At 40.3% G+C, this 15456-nt stretch overlaps 1 protein-coding gene across 3 annotated transcripts in view; it reads left to right on the top strand.

Moving 5' to 3' along the window:
- Positions 1-14874, top strand: part of LOC102393823 (kelch-like protein 23) — a 49577-nt gene extending 34703 nt beyond the window's left edge. For all 3 annotated transcript variants that reach the window (XM_025275330.3, XM_044934165.2, XM_025275336.3), the window contains exons 3-4: positions 1536-1688; positions 12792-14874. In XM_025275330.3, coding sequence (XP_025131115.2) covers positions 1536-1688; positions 12792-13102 — 464 coding nt within the window. In that variant the 3' untranslated portion in view covers positions 13103-14874. The remainder of the gene's footprint in view (positions 1-1535; positions 1689-12791) is intronic.
- The last annotated feature ends 582 nt before the right edge of the window (positions 14875-15456 follow it).

Raw genomic sequence — 15456 nt, 5'->3', positions numbered from 1 at the left:
AGGAAGGGTAACACTTTTGTCAGTCAATTGCACTTTTTGCAAGTGCTGGTTCTGATGGGTGGACTCATGATGAGCTTTAAGTTTCCCGTTTGTCTCTAGAAAGAATAGCACTATGTTCCCCAATTTGTTTTATTTTGTAGTCATGAAGTGAACTAGCAGCTTTCCCCGGTCATGAGCACCGAAATTGGGCAGAGTCAAATTTCAAATTCATTTCCTTTTTTAGTTTAGTCATGTACAGAGAAGAAATAAATACTTGACTGTTTAGGACTTCCCTGGTGGTCCAGTGGTTAAGACTCCAAGCTTCCAGTGCACGGGGGGCGGGTTCAGTACCTGGTGGGGGAACTAAGATCCCATGTTGGACTCCATACAGCCAAAAAGATACATTAAAAACAAATACTTGGCTGTTTAGAAAATCCTAACTTTTTTCTCTTTCATCATAGCTGCACTGCTTACAAACTTGCTTTTGTTTTGGAGTAGAAATGTACAGGGAGATTGAACTGCACCTTGCACAGAATGGGCTAAGTAAAATGTTGCTTGAAAGACTAACCTGACGTTTTCAACTAAAATGAGCCTCCTCATCTTTCTTCCTTGGAGAAGGAAATGGCACCCCACTCCAGTACTCTTGCCTGGAAAATCCCATGGATGGAGGAGCCTGGTGGGCTACAGTCCATGGGGTCGCAAAGAGTCGGACATGACTGAGCACTTTCTTTTCACTTTTTTCTTCCTCATGTCTTCTTCCCCTGATGAATCCACTTCCTCTTTATTTTTCTGTGGCATCGGTGTTTCCCAGTTTTCTCTGCTCAGGACCTCAGAATGAGTCTTAGACGCAGTCAGTCTTTGAAGCCCATCTGTTCTCCTGTGTCTCTTACCTCGGTATCCTTCCCCCACACTCAAGGCCCAGTCTGAGTCAGATCCTCGGTACTTTGCACCTGGGCCAGTACCTCTCTCTTTCTGACTCTTGCCCTTCTATTTCTGTAGTCCCTCTCTTCCTCTGTTTAAAATGTCCTGCTGAATTAATTGTATGTTTCTTAGTCGGGCATGAGGATCTTTTGCTGTGTGGCTTCAATTTACCACATCAGCTTTAATTCCCACACGACAGCCCCAGGAGTGCCACCTGCCTGCTCAAGTGCTGGGGATCAATCCGGGCTGCATGACATTGTCCAGTGAGTCTTTGTATTCCCCTTTCCCTCCGATTCAGATGGCTTTCTCTTATCTCTACCTGCCAAAGGCCACCTACCAAGGCCCAGGTCAAATTCTGCCGTGATTCCCCTAGACCAAGCAATGTCTCCTTGCTCTGAACACTCACAGGAGATCTCTACCCTGCATTCTAATTATTTGCATTAATGTCTCACCCCTCCCTTAAAAAAAAAACTGAGGAAGCCTTAAAAAAATTTTTTTTTCCTATCCTTCGTAACTCCTGGGACAATGCCTTGTGTCTAATGTCCATTTTAACAAAAGCAATAATAAACTTAGTCCAATATTCACTGCAAAACCAAAAGACCAATCTGAAGATGTGATTTTAATTTAACACACAGGTGTAGGAAATGCTACTGCTTGTGTCTTACATGAAGTTATCTACGTCATTGGCGGCCACTGCGGATACAGAGGCAGCTGCACCTATGACAAGGTCCAGAGCTACAATTCAGATATCAATGAATGGAGTCTCATCACCTCCAGTCCACATCCAGGTAACAAATTACCGTCTCAAATAGTATGTGTTGTGATGCTGCTTATCAGCATAAAAGATGGCTAAGAATATGCTGGAAGTAGACAGTACTAAATTTATAGTAGACTACACTTGGGTATAATTAAAAGGCCCAAAATAGTCACATGTTCATCTGACAACAATCTTTTCTTCTGTTTCCTATTCCTTAGTTGTATGCTTTTTTTCATTTACTACCTGTGTTACAGAAAACAGAATTTTTATGGACAGGTAAAAACACTAGTCTGTCAAATAGGTGGGAAGGATATCTGTTAATTCCTTTTAGGAGATGATTTTTTTTTTTTTTTAAAGAAGCATGTTCTTTCTGGGTTTCAATAGGTGTGAAGCACTTACTCCTGTGATGTGTAGGGCTCTTTGTTGGCCTTAACAGTCATCACAGGATCTTGTCTGCCCACAAATGATGGCCTGTCTTCTGTGATGTCCTTTGTTCTTTGGCTTGTCTCTTTGGGTAAGGCTCAGGGGAAAGCATAAACCTGTTACAGTTATGCCATCTGGTTAAGATTCTTTTCATCAGAAAAGTTTCATGTCACCGTATGACTATACTACTTTGAATCATTTTCCATATGGCATCAGGCTGCTATGTCAGTCACTGGAGAGCATAATCAAAATTCACAAGCTTGACCCATCTGAGAATAATAATAATAGCTAACCTTCTTGAGCACTTTCTATAGGTCAAGTACTGCCTAAGCACTTGGCATGAAATACTACCTTAAATTCTAACTACAGCCCTGTGAGTTGGTTACATATTTGAAAATGGAGGCTTAGAAAGGGTAAGTAGCTTTGCCAAGGTCACGGTTTGGAAGTGGTGGGTCAGGATTCAAAGTCAGGAAGTTTGAGTGCATTAACCTGTGGCATAACCAGTAAGTAGTCTTCCTCTCTGGAAGGGAGCAAGCTCTGCTGCTTTTAACCAGTGCAGCTAGTTCGCCCGTGGGTCATGTGTGTTGCGTCATCTCACAGTTCAGGGCGAGCACACCTGAAGCTGGGTCTGTGTCTCCACGTACAGGACTTCCACAACGATCAGCCAGATTCGGTCCTGGCTCTTGAAGACATCATGGAGGCAGTCATCCATCTCCTAGTAGTTCAGATACATTATCCTAGAATCCCCACAACTTTCTATTATAACTAGTGAAATTATGGTAGAGAATAACAGTAACAGTCATATTGAATGCAGGCATGCCTTGTTGTTTTGTGCTTTGTAGACATTGCATTTTGTACACATTGAAGGTTTGTGGCAACCCTGCCTTGAGAATTCTGTCAGTGCCATTTTCCCAATGGCCTTTGCTCACTGTGTCCTGTCACATTTTGGTAATTCTTGCAATGTTTTCAAACTTTTTCATAATTGTTATATTTGTTCTGGTGATCTTTGATCAGCAGTCTTGGATATTCTATTCTAATTGAACTGGCATTTTTAGCAATACAATATTTAAAAATTAATATATATCTATTGTTTTATAGACATAAAACATTATGCTGCTGCTGCTGCTAAGTCACTTCAGTTGTGTCTGACTCTGTGCGACCCCATAGATGGCAGCCCACCAGGCTCCCCCGTCCCTGGGATTCTCCAGGCAAGAACACTGGAGTGGGTTGCCATTTCCTTCTCCAGTGCATGAAAGTAAAAAGTGAAAGTGAAGTCGCTCAGTCGTGTCCGACTCTTAGCGACCCCATGGACTGCAGCCTACCAGGCTCCTCCATCCATGGGATTTTCCAGGCAACAGTACTGGAGTGGGGTGCCATCGCCTTCTGCGATAAACTACAGTATAGTGTAACCATAACTTTTTATGCCCTGGGAAACCAGAAAATTTGTGTGGACCCTTTATTGTGATGCTCACTTTATTACTATGTTCTGACCAAACTTCACTTTCTTCAAGGTATGCCTGTAATAGCTAAGATTAGATGCTTTACCCTCTGAGCCACCAGGGAAGCCCAAGTATGTGCCAGGCACTAACTTTTCCAGTACTTTCACATGTATTAATCCAGTGAAAGTGTTAATCACTGAGTCATGTGCGACTCTTTGCAAACCCACAGACTGTAGCCCATCAAGCTCTTCTGTCCATGGGATTCTCCAAGCAAGAATACTGGAGTGGGTTGCCATGCCCTCTCCAGGGGATCTTCCCAACCCAGGGCTCAAACCCAGGTCTCCTGCATTGCAGGCAGATTCTTTACCATCTGAGCCACAGCAGTCCTGTGAACTAGATACTACTACTGTTTTATAGGTCACTGAGGCACACAGACAGTGAATAGGTTGCCCATGGTCAGCTAGGCTGTTGTGAGTTTCAGATCCAGGCAGCCTGGCTGGGAGCCCAAGCTCTGAACAACTACACTGTTACTTCATTTGATCCTCATGTTAACCTAAGTTAGATATTATTCTGACTTATCTTTACAAAGAAGATCCAGCATATGAAAAGTCAGATCAACGAATCAGAGGGGTCTACATAAGAGGCTTAATTTATATTTCATAAAGGGATTCCTTTAAAAATAAATCTTCCATAACACACTTAAACTGGATATGGCTTGTTGACTGATGGAGAGCCACTCCAGGTGGCTTAGTAAGACTTAAGCCGAAGGATGTAAAGCCATGGCAAGTTGAAAAATCAGTCAGAAATGAATATTAAATTACAGTATCAATCCCTGCAAACATAGAATTCCACATGGAGCATTTTGATTCATGTTGAACATAAAATGAGAAATGAAGATATCATATTATCACCTATGTTGTATATCTTCTGTTTGGCTCTCACAGTGTTCAAAATATTTTTTAACTGGCTTGTTATCAATATTTAAAATTCAGGAGATTTCAAATAAAAATCATCATTTCTGGCCTTTAGGAAAATTGCAAGATCTGTCATCATATTCCTTCCTGCCAACAATCACTGGGGCCAGGTAGTGGCTATTCCCTTCAGATGAGGCTTCCATTTCACCACAGTCTATTCCATGCTTATCACATCATAGACCTTGAGCAGGGCTGCTGTATTTCTTACCCCTAGCCTGCTTCATTCGGCTAATCTGTTATCTCCTTGGCCCTGGGAAGCGTTTGGATCTACATCCTCTGAATTATAGCAACTTATGCTTCCAATAATGGCACCCCACTCCAGTGTTCTTGCCTGGAAAATCCCATGGACGGAGGAGCCTGGTAGGCTGCAGCCCATGGGGTCGCGAAGAGTCGGACACAACTGAGTGACTTCACTTTCCGTTTTCACTTTCATGCACTGGAGAAGGAAATGGCAACCCACTCCAGTGTTCTTGCCTGGAGAATCCCGGGGACGGCAGAGCCTGGTGGGCTGCTGTCTATGGGGTTGCACAGAGTCGGACACGACTGAAGTGACTTAGCAGCAGTAGCAGCAGCAGCAGCATGCTACCTATGGGGCTTCCCAGGTGGCTCAGTGGTAAAGAATCCGCCTGCCAATGTAGGAGATGCAGTTCAATCCCTGGGTTGGGAAGATCTCCAGGAGAAGGAAATGGCAGCCCACCCCAGTATTCTTGACTGGGAAATCTCATGGACAGAGGAGGACTATGGGCTCGCAAAAGAGTCAGATGTGACTTAGTAACTGAACAACAACGTGCTTCCTATACGTTTTAGGAGCACCTCCTGAGGACTGTAAAATGCCAGTCATGAGTGTACCTTATAGATATGTAGCTTAGACTGCAACTAAATGACTCTTATTACTTTTAAAAGGTAATATAAATGTTATCTTTCTTAATGCTTTTAAGGGTGATTGCTTTGTATAGTTGGAAGACAGGGGAGTATAATTCCATCAAATTCAAGATAACATTTATTGAGACCTTACCTTGGGAAAGATACCATTCTATTGATAGTTATTACATGAGACATTAAAGATGATTAATTTTACTGCCACAGGAAGACAGAATATAGTAGTAAATACACATACATAACAGGAACACAATCTTACAGATAGGTGCTATTGAAATTGAGGGTAGAGAGAGCGTCAGTCTGATTAAGGGGAATCTGACAATCTTAGGAGGCTTCCAACTGTGGTGTTGGAGAAGGCTCTTGAGAGTCCCTTGGACTGCAAGGAGATCCAACCAGTCCATTCTGAAGGAGATCAGCCCTGGGATTTCTTTGGAAGGAATGATGCTAAAGCTGAAACTCCAGTACTTTGGCCACCTCATGGGAAGAGTTGAATCATTGGAAAAGACTCTGATGCTGGGAGGGATTGGGGGCAAGAGGAGAAGGGGAGAACAGAGGATGAGATGGCTGGATGGCATCACCGCCTCGATGGACATGGGTTTGAGTGAATTCCGGGAGTTGGTGATGGACAGGGAGGCCTGGCATGCTGCGATTCATGGGGTCACAGAGTCGGACACGACTGAGGGACTGATCTGATCTGAGGAGTAGGTTGTTATGATTTAGGCTTTCTGGCAGAAAAGTTAGCCAATGAAGGAATGCTGATGGGAAAATTACAGGTTTACTCCACTTCTTGGGAGTAGAAGTGTGAGTGAGATACAAGAGGGAAGAATGAGAGACTGAATAACAAAGTTCATTTGAAAATCATGTCACAGAGGGCTTTGAATGGCCTCCATAAATTTTAAAAATAGAGAACTACCAAAGTTTTCAGAGCAAGAGAATGCTGCATTGTCAGTTTTAGTTTTAAGAAAAGAGTTCCTTTGAGAGTAGACTGGGAGAAAGATGGCAGGGAGGCCTACTAAAGCTATAATATGCCAGGTGAGAAATACTGAAAGCCTGCAGTGGCAGGAGTAGAAAACAGGCAGGTGTGAGGAATAGTGTAGGTTCACCGTTGATTGAATGGTAGTGATCACCCCCCTGGGTGATTGGACACTAGAGATAAGGGCAAGACTCTCTGGCTCATTGACTGGCAGCATTGAAGTAGCAACCAATGGGAGGGGAGAAGTGGAGGGATGACAAGCTCAGTTTTGAGTGAAATGTCAAGAACTAGTTACTCATACAGTAAAGAATCTGCCTGCAATGCAGGAGATCAGGGTTCAATCCCTGGGTTGGGAAGATCCCCTGGAGAAGGGAATGGCAACCCGTTCCAGTACTCTTGCCTGGAGAATTCCATGGACAGAGGAGCCTGCTGGGCTAGAGTCCATGGGGTTGCAAAGAGTTGGGCACAACTGGACAACTAATACAACTTAGAAGATCTGTCCAGAAAGCAATGGGAAGTGTGGTTCTGCAGTAGGAGGAAGACTGTGGGTAAATACAGAGACCTGGGCATTGTTTGCTTAGAGATGATGGCCAGGTGTGGAGGTGAATAAGATGCCTTGGGAGGCTGGGACTAATAACACATAAATGAGCAGAATCTTGAGAAACAGCATTAGTTAAAGGATGAGCTGAGAAAGAAAGAAGAATGTGTGAAGATAACCCAGGAGAAGCAGTAAGTGATAGGGAAGAAAAATCCGTGGAGAGCTGTGTCCAATGGGGAGAATGTTCTCTCTTGGCTCTGCGATTTATTTACTTGTCTAATCTTGGGCAGCAGCTTAAGCTCTTGGGTCTTACTTTCCAGCAAAATAAGGAAGTTAGATTAGATAAGCTTTACAGTTCTTTTCAGTGAGAAAAAAAATCTTAAGTAAAATTTTTAAAGCATTTTTTTAAAGTGGATATTGAATACATGAAAATATTATGGTTGTTTCTGAATGCCTGCGTGGCTTTGTTCCGATCACTCTTGTAAAACTGAATATCGACTGCCATGTTTTTATAGTGAACATTTGTGTGTAAACTCTGAGCTATTTTCATACTGGGTTTGAAACTGCTCATTCATTCATTTGTCCAACAGATATTTGCTGAGTGCTTTCTAATGCTGTGTACAGTGCTAGGAGCTCGATAAACAAGATACAGTATCATAGCCTCAGTAGCTTCATAGAGAGACCAATAAGAAAAAAGTCAGTTACAGCTGAGCAGGTTTCCACCAACTATAACAGAACATTATGTTGCATTTGGGTAATGGGAAAAAATACCAGGAATCACTTTATTTTTATACTTTTTAAAAACTGAGATGTAGTTTATGTACAATATAAGTTCTAGATGTATAACATAGTGATTTACAATTAAAAATTTTTTATACTCTATAGTTATTATAAAATATTGGCTGTATTCCCTGTGTTTTACAATATATCCTTCTAGCCTATTTATTTTATACATAATAGTTGGTACTTTCTTAATCTCCTACCCCATCTTGCTCCTCCCCCATTCCCTCTCCCCACTGGTAACCACCAGTTTGTTCTCTAGATCTGTGAGTCTGGTTCTTTTTTGTTGTATTCATTGCTGCTGCTGCTGCTAAGTTGCTTCAGTCGTGTCCAACTCTGTGCGACCCCATAGACGGCAGCCCACCAGGCTCCCCCGTCCCTGGGATTCTCCAGGCAAGAACATTCGCTGGAGTGGGTTGCCATTTCCTTCTCCAATGCACGAAAATGAAAGGGAAGTCACTCAGTCATGTCCGACTCTTCGTGATCCCATGGACTGCAGCCCACCAGGCTCCTCCGCCCATGGGATTTTCCAGGCAAGAGTCCTGGAGTGGGTTGCCATTGCCTTCTCCTAGCTTGTTTTATATTTTAGATTCCACATATAAGTGATTCAAGCAATATTTGTCTTTCTCTGTCTGCCTTGTTTCACTTAGCATAATTTTCTCCATGTGTGCTAAATTGCTTCAGTCCTATCTGACTCTTTGAGACCCTATGGACCATGGCCCACCAGGCTCCTCTGTCCATGGGATTCTCCAGGCAAGAATACTGGTGTGAGTTGCCATGCCCGCCTCCAGGGGATCGTCCCAACTCAGGGATCGAACCTGCGTCTCTTATGTTTACCTGCATTGGCAGGAGAGTTCTTTACCATTAGTGCTACCTGGGAAGCCCTAATACTTTCCAAATCCATCCATTGTTGCCAATGGCAAAATTTCATTCTTTTTTATTGTGGAATAGTATTCCTTTTTATTTATATATATACACACACACACATACACACACATATATATACACACCATATCTTTTTTATCTGTTCATCCATTGTGTTTTTTGCTTTGTCATTTAAAAAAAATGTTTATTTGTTCATTTTTATTGAAGTTTAATTGATTTACAATATTGTGTTAGTTTCAGGTATACAGCAAAGTGAACCAGTTATATACATGTATATCTCCAGTCTCATTTAGATTCTTTCCCCATATAGACCATTTACAGAGTATTGAGTAGAGTTCCCTGTGCTATACAATAAGTCCATATTGTTCACCTGTTGTATATATGGTAGTATGTTTATGTTAATCCCCAAACTCCTAATTATCTCACTACCCACTCTGGTAACCGTAGTGTGTTTTCTATGTCTGTGAGTCTATTTCTATTTTGTAAATAAGTTCATTTCTATCATTTTTTTAGATTCTACATGTAAGTGATATCACATGGTATTTGTCTACTTTCCTTCACTTAATATGATTATCTCTAGATCTATCTATGTTGCATTATTTTATTCCTTTTTATGGCTGAGTAATATTCTATTGTATAAATATATCACGTCTTTATCCATTCATGTCTCGATAGACATTAAGTTGCTTCTATGTCTTGGCTATTGTAAATAGTGCTACAATGAACATTGGGGTGCATGTATCTTTTCAAATCATGGTTTTCTCCAGATGTATGCTTAGGAATGGGATTTCTGGAAGATATGGTAGTTCTATGATAGTTTTTCAAGGACCTCCATACTGTTCTCCGTAGTAGCTATACCAATTTGCATTCCCACCAACAATATAGGAAGGTTCTATTTTTTCCACATCTTTGTCAGCATTTATTGTTTGTAGATTTTTTGATGATAGCTATTCTGACCAGTGTGAGGTAATACTGCATTGTGGTTTTGATTTGCATTTCTCTAATAATTGGCCACCTCATGCGAAGAGTTGACTCATTGGAAAAGACCCTGATGCTGGGAGGGATTGGGGGCAGGAGGAGAAGGGGACGACAGAGGATGAGATGGCTGGATGGCATCACCGCCTCGATGGACATGGGTTTGAGTGAACTCCGGGAGTTGGTGATGGACAGGGAGGCCTGGCGTGCTGCAATTCATGGGGTCACAAAGAGTCGGACACAACTGAGCGACTGAACTGAGCTGAATAATTGGTGATAATGAACATCTTTTTATATGCTTTTTAGCCATATGTCTTCTTTGGAGAAATGTCTGTTTAGGTCTTCTGCCCATTTTTTGATTGGGTTGTTTGTTTGTTTGATATTGAGTCACACAAGCTCTTTATGTATTTTGGAGATTAATCTTTTGTAAGTTGCTTCATTTGCATATACTTTCTCCCATTCTGAGGGTTGTCTTTTCATTTTGTTTATGCTTCCTTTGCTGTGCAAAAGCTTTTAAGTTTAGTTAGGTCCTATTTGTTTATTTTTGTTTTTATTTTCATTACTCTAAGTGGTTGCAAAGAGTCGGACACGACTGAGCGACTGAACTGAACTCTAAGTGGTGGATTGAAAAAGATCTTAATGCAATTTATGTTAAAGAGTGTTCTGCTTATGTTTTAAGAATTTTATAGTAAACAGCCTTACATTTAAGTCTTTACTGTATTTTGAGTTTATTTTTGTATATGGTGTGAGGCAGTGTTCTGATTTCATTCTTTTCCATGTAGCTGTCCAGTTTTCCCAGCACACCACTTATTGAAGAGACTTTTTTTTCTCCATTGTATATTCTTGCCTCCTTTCTTGTAGAAGAATTGATTATAAGGATACAGGATTAACATACAGAAATCTATTGCATTTCTATACACTAACAATGAAAGAGAAAGTAAATAAACAATCTCATTTACCATAGCATCAAAAAATAAAATGGCTGGGAATAAACCTACCTAAGGAGGTAAAGACCTGTGCTCAGAAAACTAAAGCACTGATGAAAGCAATTGAAGATGACGCAAACAGATGGAAAGATATACTGTGTTCATGGATTGGAAGAATTAATATTGTTAAAATGACCACATTATCCTGAGGCAATCTACAGATTCAGTGCAATCCCTATCAAAACACCAAGGGTATTTTTAGAACTAGAACAAATAACTTTAAAATTTGCATGGAAAGACAGAAAACCCTGAATAGCCAAAACACTTTTGAAAAAGAACCGAGTTGGAGGAATCAGTGACTTCGGTCTATACTACAAAACTGCATAATCAAAAGAGAATAGTACTGGCACAAAAACAGATACATACATCAATGAATCAGAGTAGAGAGCCAGGAGTCACTTTATTTTGGGCATTTTTGTTGCTATGGAAAGATTGAGATTCTTCTTTAACGTGAGTCACAAAATGATGATTTTTTTGGTAAGATTTGAATAATTAAAAAATAGCCTACAAAGTCACTGTTGAATCATTTATACCAACTGATACAATTTTTGTATCATCATTAATTTTAACAGCAACCATTTAACAGAATGACTCATAATTTATATAAATAATATGTCACAAGTACTCCAAAAACAATGAAATCCTATAAAAATTCTAGATTTATTTAACTGAAAAGGAATAAATGGGTTTTCAGAGGTGGGATAATTCTTGGATGTCAGAAACTGGAGAACATCAGCATGTGGACTCAAAGCAGAAATACCAGTCTTCTCAGAATTTTCCTTATGCTTTGAAGCCTAAATAGCAACAGCTTTACTGAGAAGAACCTGTCTTCCCTACTTACAGGGAAATCAAAGAATGATTGTGCATTCTTTCTAAAGAAGGCCTTATAAGTTTTTTTTCCATCAAGTATTGGGAGTGCATATTTGGGCACAGAGGGTACAAGGTACAATTCATTCATTGATCCAACAAGCGTTTACTGAGTCCTTACAAGGTGCCAGACATTTGCCATCCTCCAAATAGGATGGAGCATTGGGCAGGGCCCAGGTCCTACACTGCTAGAAGGAAGAGAGAGACTGTAAACAGGAAGCACATCAGATCGTGAGACGCGCTACAGAGAGAATTAAAGTAGGGTGGTGTGGTAGAGACAGCTGACTGGTTCCTGCAGGTTGGATGACAGGAGAAGGCCCAGTGAGGAGTTGACAGATGAGAACTGAATGATGAGAAGCAGGCAGCTATGCAAAGACCTGGGAAAAGAAAAGACTTCCAGACGGAAGGAACAGCTCAGCAATGGAAAGCTAACTCTTGATTTATTTGCTGTAATAGTCATCCCACTGACAACTCCTGCTCTTCCTTCAGGTCTGTAGTTGATATTCCTTAGAATGAACTCCCAGGCTGGGAGTGATGTGAGCACTAAGACCTGGGATGTTAGAAACAGGGCTGGGACTAGCGTCAGGCAAGCGAGACACCTGAGGCACAAAACGGAAGGAGAAACTTGGAGAGGAAGCACCTCGTCATGGTTTGTGCTCTAGGCACATCACTTGCCTCATCCTAGTCACAGCCCTGGGAAGAAGGGGGAGAAGTGAAGTTGCCAGAGATCCCAGTGCCTTGAACAGCCAGCAGGTTTGGATGTGGAGGAGGGTGATAAAATGGAAGAAATTAAAACAGCCTGGAAGGCTGAGCCCCAAGAAGTGGACTCCCAGCTCCAGGACACAGACCTCACACAGCAGCCCTCTGCCTGTGAGCACCTTCCACAGCTTCTAAAGGTCACAGACTGTAGTTCCCCCAGTAAACTGGCTTGTGTTTCTCTAACTTCTTGTGTCCTTAACTTAACCAGCAGTATGAGAGAGGCAAGCATCTGTGGCAGCACGTACCAGCTCAGGGTTAGCTGCTAAGACCCGAAGGATCCTACACCAGTTACCTAGGACGTGTTCATGGCAGAGGGACTCTGCTGCTACACCTTTTACACACAGGCATAGAGAAAAGGTGCCTGTGCTGGGAAGTTCCCAGAAGGGTCGTGGTCTGAGGATGAGTTCTTCCCAGCACCCTGAGAAGCCAGTTTAAGGATAATCTGAAAGACAGTGGCAGGAACTAGTCATCTGAACCTGATGACTGGGAGTGGATTTTAAGGGTCCGTGTTGCAGTAGTGAGTGCTGGAATCAAAATGTCACAACTACTCTATTTTTGTAAGCCAAATTGTAAAGCATTATTACATCACTACCCTAAGGTATCTCTTCTGTTTGTTTACCCTAATAAAAATGTGCTCTTTTTTTTCTTTTTAATAGAATATGGATTGTGTTCAGTTCCATTTGAAAATAAGCTCTATCTAGTTGGTGGACAAACTACAATCGCAGAATGCTATGACCCTGAACAGAATGAATGGAGAGAGATCGCTCCCATGATGGAAAGGAGGATGGAGTGTGGTGCCGTCATCATGAATGGATGCATTTATGTCACTGGGGGCTATTCCTACTCAAAGGGGACGTATCTTCAGAGCATTGAGAAATACGATCCAGATCTTAATAAGTGGGAAATTGTGGGTAATCTTCCAAGTGCCATGAGGTCCCATGGGTGTGTTTGTGTGTATAACGTCTGATCAAGTCCAAAGAAATGACCAAGTAATCACTGTTTCATGGTGTAGTAAGAAAAGAATGTAGGGTTTGGAGTCTCTTACTTGTTACTGTGGCCTGGCACATAACAGGTAAATTCTTATTCCTAACCCCCACTCTACACCTCAACCTAGTGATTAATGGTCAAGAAAAATCTTTTGTATATTTACAGTTGAATAAATCAATAGAGTCAACACCTATAATCTTTGCTCATCAAAGGTGATTTGGAATGCTGGACACTTGGTAAAAGGTGAAATGCCTTTGTAGCAAATTTTTTCTCCTGGTAGCAGCAACACTGGGTGTAGGTCAAAATCATTCTGTGGAATGAGATGTCTCTTATGATCCTGTAATGTAATAGTGTACATTGTTTCCACTTAGCTAGCAAGGAATTTGAAATATAAGGAGGAATATTCTCTACCTCTACAAAATCAACACTTAAGCTTTTTTTTTTCCACCTTTAGAATTATTTAGAATGGACTTTAGTGTTTTTCCTTCGTAGTGTGTATTATTTATTGTTATGATTATTTACTGACAACAGAGATATACAAGATACTGTGCAGAAGATTATTACTATTCATAGAGTTTACAAACTAAAAGAATGGAAAATATGAAAAACTGCAGAGAAAGTAGTTGAATATCTGCTGATCCTAAGAACTATTTTTAATTTTCAGCTTTGATGTAAATTGCTAGTTTAGGTAGCTTTAATTTAAGCATGTTAGAAAATGCTCTTTGTTCATAAGTATAGATATGTGTCTGCATATGAAATTGAACTTTGAGCTGGAAAGCATGTAGAACATTGTAATATAGTAGAAAATACATTGATGAAAAGAAATTTGAATTCATTTTCCACTAACTAGATGTTGTGACTTGGATTGAGTCACTTAACCCACTGTTAGTTGGAGCTTCCCTTCCCAGGCACACTGGTACTGTGGGTGACAGAGGTGCCTAGACATGGATCCTGCATCTCTTGGGGTTGCCTGAGGTGGTCTGGTTGGCTGCAGCTTCTGGGCCAGAAACATCTTTGTCCATTTTCTCCATCATACCTACCATATCACTTTCCAAGTGTGCTGTAACTTGAGAAAAGTTTGGAAGCTTTGCTTAATTCATCTAAACTTAGTAAAATCTGTTAGATCATCTACCCACACTCATCATTTTTTAAGAGGCAATAATTATTTTTAACCTTAAATATGTAAGTGTAAAACTACCTAATTCTTCTGACTTATTTTTAAATTTTAGAAGGAACCTGTTTAATGAACTCGTTTCAAAAGGCATTTTAAGTAGATATAACCCTTTGGGAATAAATATGGTACTACATAGAAAGGGCCATAATAATGACCATATCTTTTCCTCATAAATTTTACTCCTTGATATTGTAACCTAAAGCATAACAAACAGAAAGATAAAAGCATGAGGTCGCTTATGTCTGCATTATTTTCAATAACAAAAAATTGGAAATAATCTAAATGTCAAATAAGAAAGTGGGTTAATAAAAAGAGTGAAGTCTTATACGGCCATTAAAATAATTGTTCAGAATACTGTGTGGAAACGTGGACATGTCTGTTATATGAAAAGTAAAGTAAGCACAATATAAAATGATATGCACACTATCATTATGACTATAAAATCTTCATGCATGTGGAAAGTAATATGCAGAACTGAAATTCACTGTGTTAGTGTAGGGGATATGGAATGATTTTTAAATTATTTAAATACTTTAATATTACTTTGTATTTTCAATAAAAATAAATAAATCACTGTATATATGGTAAAGCTGCTTGAATTGGGGCCAGTTGAACTGAAGAACAGTTAAGCTTCTGAATTAATGAAACAACTGAATTATAGACTATTTCATCCTGTAACTGAATTATAGACAATTTTATTGCCTTTAAGAATATCTGCATTTAATGCTGAACCAATATTTTTTTTATCCAGTAGTACTTTAGAGAGCTCTTTTATGAACAGATGAGAACAGTTAGAATCGTCTTCACCTCCTTTTCAGCTCATCCAGATCTTATAAAATCCTGACCCCAGCCTAGCCACTGGAAATTCTTTCCTAACTGTTTCAGCCACAGTACAACTCCCATTGTCACATTTAAAGAATTTGACATTTATATGTCCATATTATGTCTCTTGGGTAACTTTGAGATCATGAAGCCCATCTTAGTCTTCTCAGGGTCTAACATTTCATCTGTATATTCTGCATACTTTTTTTCTGAAGGATGATGGTATCAGTTTTACAGAAAAGTATCTGGAGGTAAAGGATCTTGAAAAATAGTTTGTGATCTGAGATGTTTTATTTCCAGCTTCTGTTTTCTGCCAAATTTCTTTGTTTTTTTGCTCT

This window comes from Bubalus bubalis, chromosome 2 (assembly GCF_019923935.1).
Source record: "Bubalus bubalis isolate 160015118507 breed Murrah chromosome 2, NDDB_SH_1, whole genome shotgun sequence".
NCBI lineage: Eukaryota > Metazoa > Chordata > Mammalia > Artiodactyla > Bovidae > Bubalus > Bubalus bubalis.
The sequence above is the reverse complement of the archived record's forward strand: the minus strand, read 5'-3'. Positions and strand labels throughout refer to the sequence as shown.